Source organism: Macrobrachium rosenbergii, chromosome 26, assembly GCF_040412425.1.
Source record: "Macrobrachium rosenbergii isolate ZJJX-2024 chromosome 26, ASM4041242v1, whole genome shotgun sequence".
Taxonomy (NCBI): domain Eukaryota; kingdom Metazoa; phylum Arthropoda; class Malacostraca; order Decapoda; family Palaemonidae; genus Macrobrachium; species Macrobrachium rosenbergii.
The window spans coordinates 26,252,858-26,268,664 of NC_089766.1; the positions used below are offsets into that span (position 1 = coordinate 26,252,858).

At 39.1% G+C, this 15,807-nt stretch overlaps 1 protein-coding gene across 3 annotated transcripts in view; it reads right to left on the reverse strand.

Annotated features, from left to right (window-relative positions):
* The window catches only part of LOC136853115 (homeobox protein PKNOX2-like), a 638,842-nt gene that overhangs the window by 20,049 nt on the left and 602,986 nt on the right, over positions 1-15,807 (reverse strand). For all 3 annotated transcript variants that reach the window (XM_067128415.1, XM_067128414.1, XM_067128416.1), the window contains exon 5: positions 401-950. In XM_067128415.1, the coding sequence (XP_066984516.1) occupies positions 401-950 (550 nt within the window). The remainder of the gene's footprint in view (positions 1-400; positions 951-15,807) is intronic.

Consider the following 15,807-nt stretch of genomic DNA (forward strand, 5'->3'; position numbering starts at 1 on the left):
ATATACTGTTTATATATATATATATATATATATATATATATATATATTATATATATATATATATATATATGTGTATATATATATATATATGTATATACATATATATATATATATATATATATATATATATATATATATATATATATATATATATATATATATACAGTATATTACTAAAGTATCATATCACGCACCTTTTCGTGGTCTGGGGTGGCTCCAGCCAGTGTTAGCCTTCCGGTTCTCAGCATTTATTGTGTGTGCTAAGAACCAGAAGGCTCTACCCTTCTGGCACCATCGCTTCTAAAGGGTAAAGTAGGTGCCCAGTTGGAATACCCATCGGTGTCCCTGACCCTGGTATTTTGTAACGCCAGACAACTTACAGTTAATCAGTCTTACTTACCCAGCAAATTGACGATGCTGGTCTCCGGTGGGGGAGGGCATGGGTGGGCACCGATTTGGGAGAGTGGAGTGCTGCCCTGGATGAGGGGTGGAGACGAGGGCGTGGGAAGGGACCGTGTGGGCGGCGTGGTGGGTGAGACGCGGGGGCCGTGGGCGTTGGTGGAGATGGCGGTGGCTGTGGGTGGCGTCGGGGCAGAGGGCTTCGTGGTTGGGACCAAACCAGGAGGACTTCTGCTCGGTAATGCTGCTGCTGCTGCTGCTGCTGCTGTCGTCGATCTCTCTTCTTCATGGTGGTGGTGGTTGTGGTGGTGGTGGTGGGGGGCTTGAACGTGGTGGTGGTGGTGTTGGTGGTGGTGGTGGTGGTGGTGGCGGAGGTGATGGTGATGGTGGTAGTCTGCCTGCTGTTGCTGCTGCTGCTGCTGCTGTTGCTGCTGCTGCTGCTGCACCTGCTGCTGCTGCTGAGAAACCTGGAGACACAAGGCGCTTGCTTGCTGCTGCTGCCCGGAAGGGTGGTGCTCTCCCGCTAATACCTGTCCTGAGGCGCTAACTACCTGAAGGAAGGGGAGCACATGATACATGACCTGAAGACCAAGTGAACGATACACAACCTATGCTCATTCTGTAAACATTCATTCTCAATCCATCAATCAACACTTAATATTATAATGCAGGCCTAAAATACCAAGGGAATGACTCAAGACATGAATCAGACATGGCCTGATCACAAAGGGGATCATAATACATGACTTGCAGTGCAAAGTAAATGATACGTAATTGACATTAATTTTATGCTGTATGTCCTGAATGCTACGTAAACTGCCCAATGCATGACTCAACCTGTCTTGATGATGACCAGGTGAATGAGACTCGTCAACTCAATTTGTAAATGACTTCAAAATCATGTGAATTGCGCACTGTGTCGTTGAGGGAAGGGAAGCACGTGAGATGGCCTTGGCGACCACGTAAGTCACATATAACCTGTCTTCTGAGTTTATACATGTAAAATGTACTGAACCAACTAAATAATACAATAGCTAAGGACCTGTTATGCTACATAACCCAAGTGAGTAAAATTTTGATATAGAAGACCATGAGAATAACCTATGGATAAATATGAACTGAATAATACATTTCTGCAAGGCACTTACAATTCAAAATGGAAAAGTGCTGATGCATAGCCTAAAAAGCAAACGAATGAAGCCAGGCAAAAGGACAGTGAATGGGACTGACCGTCTGAGTGATGCGTATACCCTGAGTTAGAATGATGAATATAAGGTGGAAATTTAAGATGCATAACATGTAATGTATATAAGCGATAAGTAATCTGGCTACTGAATAAGTGACAAATCATGGCCTGAAGAGCCAAAGGAAGCCACTGTACTGTAAATGTCACCTAATCAGCTCAAAGATAGCTTCCATATGATAGATAGTCTGACCACAGTATTCTTTCCATGTGTCATGCGTGTCTCATGCAATGCACATAGAACTTTGCACCTGTGAGTGATATTATCCTCATCCAAACTTTCAAACGTCACAGATATGAATACATGGATTTGCCAAAAGAGGTATATATTTCAATGCATGCATTCCCATCTTATGTGTTTCGTTCAGTTTATAAAAACTGAAAGCGATGTCGTACTATCACTTTTATATATATTTTTAGTAGTATACAAAAACCAGACCATAAGTTTGGCAAACAACACACACCCTACTTTCAAGAGTAACTGTTCACCTAAACATTACAAGTATAACAATGACTGATGTATGCATAGCAAATTAAAAAGTGCTTTAAAGCAAGCAGTATTATAATGGATTACTAGATTGCGATGTTAGTGATACAGATCAGGAAAAAATGAGGTTCATAAGCAAAGTATTGCACTGCACTTGTCGGTTGAAAAAAGGGGTTAATCTGCGCAACTGTGTGCTGCATATCTACACTATTTTCTTCATAGTATAGTGACACGGCTAATATCTTTGCCCACACAAACTCTTGCGTAGATAATCATGAGTAGATTGGTAAGTATGAAAACATTATCTACAAACAGAAGGAGAATTTTCTGCCGGATGAATATTTTCCATTTGATTACACACACAAATAAATATATATATGTATATATATATACATATACATATTTGTGTATAATCAAATATACTATATATATATGTGTGTGTGTGTGTAATCAAATGGAAAATATTCATCCGGCAGAAATTCTACTTGTCTATAGTTATCTGTACAAAAGTAGATAATGTTTTCATACTTACCAATCTACTCATGATTATCTACGAATGAGTTTGTGTGGGCAAAGAGCTTAGCCGTGTCACTATATTAAGAGGAATTTTATATATATATATATATATATATATATATATATATATATATATATATATATATATATATATATACATACATGTACATGTACAGTATATCTGTATGTATGTTTGTATATAAAGGTTTGGATTGGGGTGACGGTAGAAAATTGACAGACTTAGAATATGCAAATGATGTTGTTTTAATCTGCAAAGCACCACACGATTCACAAAGTTTGCTTAATAGAAAGCATCATTTATCTAGAGAGGTGGGGCTCAAAAAAAAAAAAAAAAAAAAGAAAATCAGACGTAATGAGACAGAGGATGCACAAAGGGACGAAATAACATGAAATGGAATAAGGATGAATGAGTTTGAATCTTTCAAATATTTGTAAGCAATGGTATCCAGTACACTTTCCTTTGAGTTAGTTCGGATTTAGTGAAGGAACAAATGAAAGGTAAATCAAGTAATGGCAGGTTGAGCAGGATTCGGAAAGTAACAGAACGAAATTCCATAAAAGGTAAGATTATATTAAGTCCAGTACAGTCCGTACTGCTATACGGCCATGAATCATGGATGACGCTGAAACTGTATAAATCTAAAAGAAATCATAACACAGGGGAAATGACGGACCTCCCATAATAAGTCAATGACATACTGATGAGGGGAGATGCAGATGGCTTGGACGTGTCCCGAACACAAGCCCTGGAACTATGAGGAAGGAGGAGACTGGAGGTGAGTGGAGAATTGTGGGGGATAAAGCACAGAAAAACTCGAGTGGTGGAATTCCGTGTGTGTGCGCGCACTCGCTTTTTCATGTCTAAAAGTTTTAGAGCACGAAAAGAAACATAAAAAAACTTGTCTGTCTTTAAATATCTCTATTTTCCATGTTTGCGATTTTGTAACCTTTATTCTCATTATTATAACCACTATTCTAATTATGATTCTTGTAACTGAAACGTCAACACCTAAACACATTAACTCCAGCCATGTGACGTCATAAGAGAACTATCTACTGAAGCAGGGAATTAGGAGCGAAGTGCATTGACCCTTAACACAACTATATCGATCCCTTCCCAGCCTCAAAACCTTTCTTTAAAAAGGAAAAGGTGTGGAGAGGGGAAGGGGGGGAGGGGGAGAGGGATGTGGAAAGGAGAGGGTTACTCCGAACGAAGTCGGAAGTCATCTGGGTTTCTATCATCCACTACGGTTGGCAAGGAGAGCCGAAAAGGAAAACAGTCATACAATAAATCTCTCTTTATATTGCTTGAAACAGGAAACGCACTAAGTGGCAACGTAATATATTGTATCAAGAGAGAGAGACAGAAAGAGAGAGCGAGAGAGAGAGAGACAGAAAGAGAGAAATGCAATGGAAGAAACTGCAAACTGCAGCATTGCCACGGAATGTCATGCGGTTTTGTACCTATGTTGAAAATTAATGTTATTGTCAGTTGATGATTTAGTCACAGCTGCCATCGAATGGGGTCTGTGACGATTTTGCTTGACTGAGTCACGCAGAAGCGACTGACAAAATGAATGAGAGACAAAATGACTAATTTCCCAGGGAAATCACAACTAACCTCCAAGACTCTGTAATCTCATCCTTTCTGACCAAAGAAGCCGATTCCCCTTGGAAAAGTGACGTCTCTCTCTCTCTCTCTCTCTCTCTCTCTCTCTCTCTCTCTCTCTCTCTCTCTCTCTCTCTTTTGGATGAAGAATGAGCAGGACTTAGCAACACATTTGATGATTATAATTTCAATGGTATGGATAAGAGAATTAAAGTGCGTATATATATATATATATATATATATATATATATATATATATATATATATATATATATATATATATATATATATATATATATACATATATACATGCACACACACACATATATGTAATTCTGCTGATTAAATCGCGGATGAAGTACTTGGGTGCACAAAACTTCCATAACATTAGCCGTTTCATATCCCTACATGGACAGCGGATAAAACCTCATTACACACGAAGCCGGTGCACCTTTATCTTGCAAGGGCTTTCTAACTTTCCAACAACCCTTTAATACCATCTGTCGGACCCTTTCTGTCCTTCCTCTCAACACTCCTAAAGTGAACACTATTGACCAACTTATTCCTGAATGTTCTTTTATCTCCATCTCCACGTTTCTTCCTGTGCCGCATACACTAAGCAAACAGTTCACCTCAGCAACTTCAATCTTTTTTCTTTCACTTACTTTCAGCATCAATACTTCACTGCCATAAAGGGGCATTGGCTCAACAATCCAACCATACATTCCAACTTTTGCCCCCAGAGACAATTCGGCTACCTGCCTTACCTCAGCTATTCTGTGACTTGTCTCTTCTCTCGTCTTACCATCATCCATCATATCTAATTCCAAACACTTATAAGTCAGTCATTTCAAGTCTTCTCTCATCCATACTGATAATCACTGCTCTGCCTTCTTGGTTTCCATTTACCTTCAGATTTCCTCTCGAGTCTCTCCTCTTGTAAGCACTATCACACTCTTACCAGTCTCTTCAGCCTCTTTCCATTATTCCAAATCATTACTGCATCATCTGCAAACATTAACCATTCTATACTCAATTTCTTATCTCACACCTTTGTACCTACTTTTGCTGTTCTTTCTCTGAATCCATGCATCACTCCATCCACATATAGCCACAGAGACAAAGACCCCCTTTCACAACACCCCAATCACACTTCCATCTATATACTCTAACTGATACGTCGCATCCATCATGGAAACTTTGAAATCCTCTAAACAACTTATTTTCCATACCATCACATTCTCAGCGTCCCCACAATGCCCCTCTATCAATTCTGTCATGAACTCTTCTAGGTTAATGTAAGCTACATTCAGCATTTTCCCTTTAATTTCAAATTCATCACACACATGTTTCACAACAAAGTTGATCCAAAGACTCCATACTTGGTTTCCTATCAATCCTTCCGTCGACTGTCTTACTTTCCCAATCAAAACGCTACCCTACAACTTCCCTGTCATACTAAATAATATTATGCCTCTATCATTCTCTCAGTAGCCTCAGTCACCTTCAATTTTTAGCACTGGAATAATTACTCTATCACCCATTCCTTTGGAATCTTTACGAAATCCAAGCATAACTTAAAATGCATGGTCAGCCACTCAACCTCGTTATCACCACATTATCAAACATCTCACTTGTAAGCTCAACCCCCAGTAGTTTTCCATTCATCATTCTCTTAACTGCTGTCTTCAAGTCCACAGCAACAACATCTACATTCTCAAACTCGCACCTTACATTTTCCTTTCTTGCATCACACACTCCTCCGCTTGCATATTTTTTATTATATCCATTTGTTTATAACCTTTTCCTTTGGTTTTTACCTCACTGTAGAACATTCCTTAATCTCCCTAAATTTCTTGCACGTGATATCGCCCCAACTTTACTATTCACTGTCTTTTTTCCTCCATCTAACTTTCCACTTGACTACCCTATCCACCCTGCTGTATGCCTGCACTGCGCATGATCTCTTCTATCAACAAGCGGAACCTCACTTTCCATTTTATTTCCTCTTCCAACACTCCATGCTGTCCCCGTGACCCCTTCATGGGATTTTACATAATCCTCATATACTGTTCTACCTCCATGTGTTCAGTCCTAGCCAACAAGTCATTCATTTTCTTTTTAACTGCTCTTCTACCGTCAGTCTTATCAAACTCACATTTCCACCCATTCCTCTCCAACATAAATTTACATCTACCTTAACGTTCGCTGCAACAAATCCTTCTTCCATCTACCCTGTACTAACAAATAATTTGGTCAACCCCCCGCCCCTCACACACATATATATGCATGAGAACAATAAAACAATGAAACAAATATTTATAAAGAACTCGCCAGACCATACTACAGTCTTGTGATAACTTTTTATATTGGCAAAACACTGGAAAAGAGAACATCAGTCAAAGCAAGTAAAAACTTTATCCGTTATTCTTCAAAAGAAATATGCTAGAAGTTTAAATTTTAAGAAAGGCAGTTTAGAGATGGGAAAAATGGAAGCGAGCTCCCGCTAAACAATCAGATTGGTAAAAAGTTGACCTGTCACTAACTAGGGCAGGACTCTGCCTACAAAACACCTGTCAAATGCAATTGCTTGGTTTCCAACCGTCTGTACGTTAGTATGTATCTTGCTAACATATGTATGTTGAACTTCTATCAATTCATACCAGTCCTCTGAAGATGGCTTAGCATTAAAGCCGACACCAGTCAAGATTTACAACCGTGTTTCGAAAAAGTTGATCTTCCTCAGTGGTGTTTGAGATATATATACATATATACATACATATATATATATATATATATATATATATATATATATATATATATATATATATACATATACATACATACATAATATACAATATATATATATATATATATATATATATATATATATATATATATATATATACGTATATAAATGTAGCTTTTGTCATTAACACAATGTACTATCAAGTTAACTCTCACGCTGAGAAAACCTGACGTAACCAAAAATCATATAACAAAAATTCATAACACAGTGATAGACTGAAGATGATAGTGTTACAACATTGACGTAAACCTTCAATGCCTGAAGTTCCAATAAAAGAAATGAGGAGAAAATGAAGAAAGGAGGCAAGCTCTTTTCCCCTTTTCACTTTCCACTTTCCTTCAGACTCATTCCTCTTCCATTCAACAGACTGTCAGAGAAACTGCAAGTCCAGTACTTGCGGTCCTCTGTCTCTTAACTAGGCGTTGACCCATAAAAACACACAGAAGTCCCTTTCCTGTTCTTCAACTGTTGATCAAACAGAAACATATGGAAGTTCCTTTCTTCTTCCATTCGGTAGATTTAAGAGAAGTGTACCGAATTTGAAAGAGAGAAATCACAGTATTCCTTTTCTTCTTTCCATGAGCAGGTGGTGAAAAGAGGGAATCACAGTAGTCCTCTTTCCACTTCCCCTCAACGAATGGTAAACACTGAAAAAAGATATAAGTCTCTTTCCTCTTTAACAAATGAGACTATGGAGGCTCTGTCCTTTCTCCTTGCATCTCCTCTTCAACGAATAATGGTGATCAGAGGAAACACAGCAGTTATCTCTTCTCTGCTCTTCTCTTCTCTTCCACCGCTGTCGACCAGAGGAAAGCAGAGAAGGCTCTCCCTCTTCCTCTTTCGTCAACAGATGGTGAACAGAGAAAAATATCTCGGTTCTCTGGAGCTCACGACCCAGTGTCCCCAGATGACGGGATTTGCTGTCAATATGAGACGCTTAGAGGAAACCTTCGTCCCTTACGGGACATTCTGGACACCTCTCCCGCCATGTCCCACACCCCCTCCCTAACCACCCCCCCCACAACATCTACCACCTCCAACCCACAGAGGATCCCTTCTGTTACAGCATATGACGATAAAGAGGACGCTCTTTCTACCTTCATTGCGAGAGAGAACAGTGTAGATATTATAACTACACAAAATTTATACAAAAATTTCAAATGAAGATCATTATTGAAAAGTTAGTTATATACTAATGATGCGGGAATATTCAATTTTTTCTCAGTGCATCCACACATACATACATTTGTTTCATCGTTTAGCCGTTTCCCCAACGAAAGGCACGGCGTGACAGAAGAGAAAAAACTCACCGGTTACTCTTACTTCGAAACTTCACACGCACACATACATATACATGCATACACATATATATACATGCCTACACACAAACACACAATATATATATATATATATATATATATATATATATATATATATATATACATATATATATATATATATATATATATATATATATATATATATATATATATATATATATAGACAAATTGGAGTAAGAGAAGGCGTTCTTTCTGTTACTCCAATTTGTCTGTTGTTTGAGTGTCTGTTCCTGTCTTCATTTTATATATATACTGTATATATATATTATATATATATATATATATATATATATATATATATATATATATATATATATATATATATATCTATATTGCATCTCCTACATCCTGAATATGAGCGCAAATAACGAGACAGAAAAGGAACAAACAAAAAATATTTGAATCTTGTCGCTTCAATTCCGAAGTAAAGCTTTTCTATTCCTAATTCACAACACTGAAATAAATACGACGACTCCCAAATCCCGGAGATTAAGACGAAATTCCATTTCTGTTGTCATGAATATGTTAAGAGAGAGAGAGAGAGAGAGAGAGAGAGAGAGAGAGAGAGAGAGAGAGAGAGAGTCGGCCCGAGTGTGGACGACCCGCGTTAGGTATAATGCCATGTATTTGAATGAAAGATGAATAAAGAAGATGATATTATACGAATGGAGGGCTAAAGAGGGAAGGGTAATAAAAATTCGCGTATAACTATTTCGGAACTATTATATTTCGTGGGGACAAAACTTTGTTACATGACGTGAAATGCCATGTAGGGGAAGAAGGCTCCCTGGGGCGACTGGGGGAAAAATTATAAATGCTGTGATGAAGAAATAAAGAGCATTTTAATGGCAAAATGAGACGCTGCGAAAAGGGAATGAGCTTAAAGGGGCCCTTATATATGAGTTTTATATAAATATACATATACAGTATATATATATATATATATATATATATATATATATATATATATATATATATATATATATATATATATACATACACACATATATATACTGTATTTATATATATATATTATATATATATATATATATATATATATATATATATATATATATATATATATATATATATATATATATATATATATATATATATATGTATGTATATGTGTGTGTGTGTGGGAAATTATATGAATCTGGAAAACAGAAGTCTGTTAAATCTGACAAATGCCAGGAAAAACAGTAATTATGAGTAGAAGATTCTCAAGGTAAACTTTACAAAAGGCAACACATCCTAGCTTTAAGAATGTGAGAATCACTCAGTTCAGAAAGAGCAAAGAAGGAGAAAAAAGAAGAAGAGATGGACAGATATCAAACGATAATGATGACACTGAACAGAAACAGAAAAAAGCAAAGACTTGTGAGTTCGACGATAAAGGTGGCGAAAGAAAGACACACAGAATAAAGCCTATTGCAATATTACAGGGTCAGAGTAAAGTGTGTGTGTGTGTGTGTGTGTGTCTGCGTATTAGAAAGAGATAGAGAGAAGAAGCAGGAAAAAGTAAAAATATGGAATAACTTAAAAATCATAGAAAAAATGGTATACAATGCAGTGCAGGGATACAGAAAGCACGGTAGTAAGGGAGGAGGAGGAGGAGGAGGAGGAGGAGGAGGAGGAGGAGGAGGAGGAGGAGGAGGAGGAGGAGGAGTTGGCAGGAAGGGGTGGGTTGGGGGCATGTGATCTTAAGGCCAAGGGGCCCCTCTCCCCTTTCCCTTGGGCCCCCAAGCATCAAGTGGCAGAAGATCCAAGTTAAAGTGAGGATTTGGTGCCAATAAGGGAGGGGTCCTCGGCAGCACAAGACCTAAGGATATTGGGATCAACCTTCAAGATGTCATATGGCGAATTTTACATCAGCCTCTTGACTCCCCTCCCCCCTCCTCCTCCTCCTCCTCTTGCCCTCCCCTCCCTCAGGTCTCATCCTTCCCCGCCTTGAGGCTCAACCTCCCCTCCTACCTTCCAGGCTGCCTCCTTGAACTGGGGTTCCTTTAGATAACCCACAAGGCTTTGGGGTTTCGGTGGTCCTAAGCATGGGCGCTTGTAGAAATACAACCAAAAGACCTCCGTTTCCTTTTTCTACTTTCTCTCTCTCTCTCTCTCTCACCCCTTCATTCATCCTTTCTCTTTTTCGGTTATTCACTTGTTTTTCGCTTCTTGCTCTTGATATTCGTTTTCCTTTCTCAGCTCATTACTTTTATCCTTCACCGCGTTCCATCAACACTATTTTTGGCGTTTCCGCTTCCTTCCCTTTCTTGCTTCTCCACTTCCTCTACATTTCAGCCTTCCTCCGCCTCTAATATAACTCTTCCACTTCAACCTTTCTCTGCCTCTCTACTTCTACCTCTTTCACTACGACAACCTTTCTCCTCCTCTCAATTTTCCTCTTCCACTTCAAAATTTCTAAACCTCTATACTTCTTCCTCTTTCTCTTCCTCTCTACCTCTTCCTCTTCCTCCCTACTTCTTTCTCTTCCATTTCAACCTTTCTCCTCCTCTCTAACTTTCCTCTTTCACTTCGACAATTCGCAACCTCTCTATTTCTTCACTTTCTCTTCCTCTCTACTTCTTCCTCTTCCATTTCAACCTTTCTCCGACTCTAATTTTCCACTTCAACCTTTTTCTGCCTCGCTACTTCTTTCTGTATCACTCCAACCTTTCTCAACCTCTCTGCTTGTTCCTCTCCCATTTCAACTTTCTCCACCTTTCTCTGCTTCCTCCTCCTCCTCCTCCTCGATTTCATCTACACGAAGGTGAGAAGGAAAGGCCAGACAGGGGCGTTCCCTCCACGAGGTCGTCGGTAGGTCTATCACACCATAAGCTCTGTTCTGGGAGCCGAATACAAGGCTGAAACATTTCCAGGCAATCTGGAAGCTTATGTATATAGGGCCTTTCCGAATAGGCGGTAGCCCCATCTATAATTCAAGGTAGACCTCGCCGTTGAAGAGTCGCATGTCTTCAGCTATATCGAAAATGTTAGACAGATCATCGCTTGTATGTATGAACACACAACGATTCAAGAAATATTGTGAATATCAAAGGGGTCTGTATCCCAGATCAAACGCTTGTACAGTATACACAGGCCACGTAACAAAAATGTGATAAATCTAGAATGGTTTGATATGGCAGCACATTGAAGCGAAAGTATAATACGTAGGCTACAGAAACGAGTCAAATAAAAAAAGATGACATAAAATGCTGTGCCTCATCCCCTCATTTCCATAGGTTAACTTCTTTATGTTGGTATGGATTACGATAATTGTTACACAGGAATGCTAGACCTACATAAAATACGTTGGCTTTCTTACATCTGTTGAGTGCGATATCTTTAGTACTAATAGAGCATATAAGTATCAAGCACAAAAGATAGAAATTACTCTCTTTAAAAGCCTTCAACAGCCATTAAGAGAGATTAAGAGAGATGTTGACGGTTCTATGAGCGGTGTCTCCTTCCAGTAAACTACCTGTATCATGCACAAGAAGAAATATTGGTTGCATATTGCATTTTATATATCATGATATATTTGTGTATTTTTTTCCAACTACACAGTATACCATTTCACCTTTGTCGAAATGGCTTCAGACGGGGGTCACCTTCCGGTTCTCACCGAGTCATTTAGCGTGAATTAGCTATCCCTATACTCTTCTCCACTGACTCTCTCACCACTGCCAGCTAATAAGCAGATACATTGTACACTCTCTAAATCATCCAAATCATGTTGGATTTTTCATAAGATGGAAAAAATATTTCCATCTCACGTGGATTTAATCTTGGGACTCCCTGCTGAGGCAAATCTCGTAACAACTAGGCCGCATGGACTATTACTGTGTGTATATATGTTTATCTACGATTAAAACCTGAAGCAGATGATTTCCAAAGTAATCTGGAAACCGTTTCCAGTTTAAATGTGAAAAAAAAATTATTCAGTAAACGATGTTATGCAGAAACTTCTAGTGGCTTCTTTTCTTGTCTTGACAGACACGAAACGAATGGTAAAGATGAGGTTTGATAATGGCTTCACAGAAATCCAGTGAAATTTCTTAACATTTACTTTCTCTGTTTGGAGTCTGGAAATGAGAGACCTACATAGCACACTACTTTTGAAAAGAGAAGAAAAAAGACGAAGACAAATAAATAGATAAACAGCTGCGAGAGTGAAACAATAATAGCAATTAAGGGACAGCAACGCAAGGAAAAAAAGAAAAATGCTCAGCTCAAGAGACTTGTCAGCAGAGTCGATGCATCAGAATTTTTGTGAGCGAAGTTTGCAATACTACCTACAGTACTTCCATCGCTTTGGGGTTTCACTCTGATCCACTGTTAAGGTCAGCTGAAAGCTTCAGTCACGCTTGTTATTTAAAAAGATAGGGCTTTAAACCTTTGCTCACTCTCGCCTCTCTCATCAGCATCAGGGTCTGAAGCCGTCAGGCGTTTGCTTTTCTAGGGATTCTTCATCCTACAGAAATGCGAAATGTCAACGACTCCGAGTAAAGCGTGAGCACCGTCTCACTTCAGAGTATTTTATGAACTGTATCACCCTGGTGGGTAAGGATGACATCATCGAGGGTCTCCCGTTTTGATGGCATACATTTTGACAGAGCAAAGAGCATTGACGTCTGGTGTCTATTGCCTTCCTTCTCTCCTCCAAAGCTGAGACTCTCGTTTGCAACTAACAACCTGGTACCTAATTCACCGCTTAGATCAACAGGAGCGCGTCGGATTTTGGGGAACGAGTCCATATCGTCCTTCGTCATCCGCTTCGGGAATCAAACATTAGTCCTTTAGAGACCAAAGAAATTTGATATTTTTATGAAAGTATATCTAGCGCCTAACAACATTTTCTTACGTTAGTTTTAATATCATTTACGCTTTTTTTTTTTCAAGCAACAATCTGTCATCTGCTACAAAAATGACACGTGTACTGTACGTCACCTGTCGGCGTAAAGCCACTGCTGGAACCTAGAAGAAAAAACAAAGAAAGTAACAAGAATGACTAGCTTTGCTTTTCCTCTGCTTTTGAATAGGAATTGCTCCATATGAATGTATATTATAGTCTAATAATAGCAATAGCAGTGGTAGAAGCTCTATTTATGAGCACAGATCCCCTTCTACGGCCAACTTTGGAATTTTTCTCTTCTTGTGGTTTTCCTTGATCCTACAACCTTCTGAACTATCAGGTATGGACATTTATATGTGACATGTCTGAAACCACATGTGAGAGAGAGAGAGAGAGAGAGAGAGAGAGAGAGAGAGAGAGAGAGAGAGAGAGAGAGAGAGAGAGATCCAAAATTAGAATACATAAGTACATGGCTACAAATACGCGTGCATGTACAGTATATCCAGTGCTAGCTTGTCGTCTCTCTTGTTCCATGAGAACGAAAACTGAAACTAACTGAAGAAAAGACTACACAGGACAACTGAACGTCGAGCTTTTGCAAAGAGTTTTACCAAGAGAGAGAGAGAGAGAGAGAGAGAGAGAGAGAGAGAGAGAGAGAGAGAGAGAGAGAGAGAGAGAGAATTGCTAGCGGAATTCTCCGTAACCGGCAGATTAAGTTAGTTCCCTGTAATTATTCTTCCTTCCGATACAAGACTCGGAATCCAATACTATAGGAAACAACTTTGGTTCTAAATTCTATGGATCCCAGCGAACTCTTCTTAAAAGCCCCAACTGGCAAAGGGAGCCAACAGATTTACACACTCTCTCTCTCTCTCTCCTGCTAGAATTCTTTCTTGCAGTTCAGCTCTAAGAGCTTTCCAATAAAAGCGAGAGCCCTGAATATACATGGGATTTCAATGCTGCAAGTACAGAAGCAAATTTATGTACTTTCCCCTCAGAAGGCTTGGTTCCAGAGGATGCTAACCCTTCCGTTCTCAGCAAGTCTTTTCCGGGAGAGACTGCGACATCCGTGCACAACTCTACCATGGCTGCAACACTCTACAGTCGACTAATCACCAGATAATTCATTCAATGCTCAGGTCAACAGGGACACAATGGATTTTTGACGGAACTGGCCCAAAGACTTCCTGGGATCGAATGTTTTATACTATATATATAACATGTATATATACATATATATATACATATATGTATAACTATATATATACATACATATATATGTGTGAATAAAATAATTGTATTTTCCTGTTAAATACTGCAAAAAATGGGATTATCAGGCTTGCATTTTTCTCTCAAAAAATAAGTAATCTGTAACAAAAAACAAGAATACGTAGATACACAGAAAACGCATGTTTGAGTAAAGGGCCATCTATATAGTTTTGGAAGGAATGGAAAAGGAAGAGAGAGTGAGAGAATAATACTTCTTCCCTTCCTTCCTTCCTTCCGCGGGTCAGTTTCCATTCCCGCCCTCGACTTCGTACAACCGGCAACAGTAGCACGAGGCGGGGGTGGGGGCCGGGGGATGGTAGAGGAGGAGGGGTGATCCAGTATTCATCAGGTACCGGACGTGTCCGAGAGAAAGCGACAGCGAAACGACACCACAAAACTCCCGGAAAAACAAGTCCAGCGGAGCCGTCGTCCAACGCCTGGAATGTCCCAGCCGGATCTTTCTCCATTTGTTGCCTGGGCGTCTGACAACACTCTGTCCCTGCTTTATTGATGGACACAGCCCACGACGACGAAGGCGCTTTGTCAAAAATGGACGGGCAAATTTGTCCTTCCTCCTATTCATTCCGACTCTCCTGTGAAAGGCGACGCTTGAGGAGGAGAAGAGGGGCGGGGGGAGGAGGACGGGGTGAGAAGAGTGAGGGTGACAGGGGATTCCCTCTGTCATTCATTCCATTACTAGCCTAGTTTTGGAAATTCGTATTTAGCTTTTGTTTAATAGTCATCACTATTGGCTGCCATTAAAATTCACCACTTTCGCTATCAGTAACAGCCTTCACCGTCGTCGTCGTCATCGTCGTTATTTAGTCATCTCCGACGCCAAGAGATTTGGTTGTCATCACCACTGTCATTATCATTAACTGTGTTTACCACAGTCGTTAGCATCAGTATTCATAGCAACCGTCATTATTTTCAATAAATCCACAATAAATAAATAAATAAATTGCCGTTATCATTAACAACCTCTAGCATTGTCGTTAGTATCCTCAGCAATCATAATTATCATTATTAGTATTAAATTCGGGTATTAGAGCACACCGCTACTCTATTTACACACAACACTTGTCATTACCATCAACCCCACTGCTTTAATCATTCCTCATTTCTGAAGAACATTCATTATAATAATCCAATATTGCAACTGTGACGATTATGATTATGATTATTATTATTATTATTATTATTATTATTATTATTATTATTATTATTATTATTCATTGACATTTTCATTGTCACCCATAGCC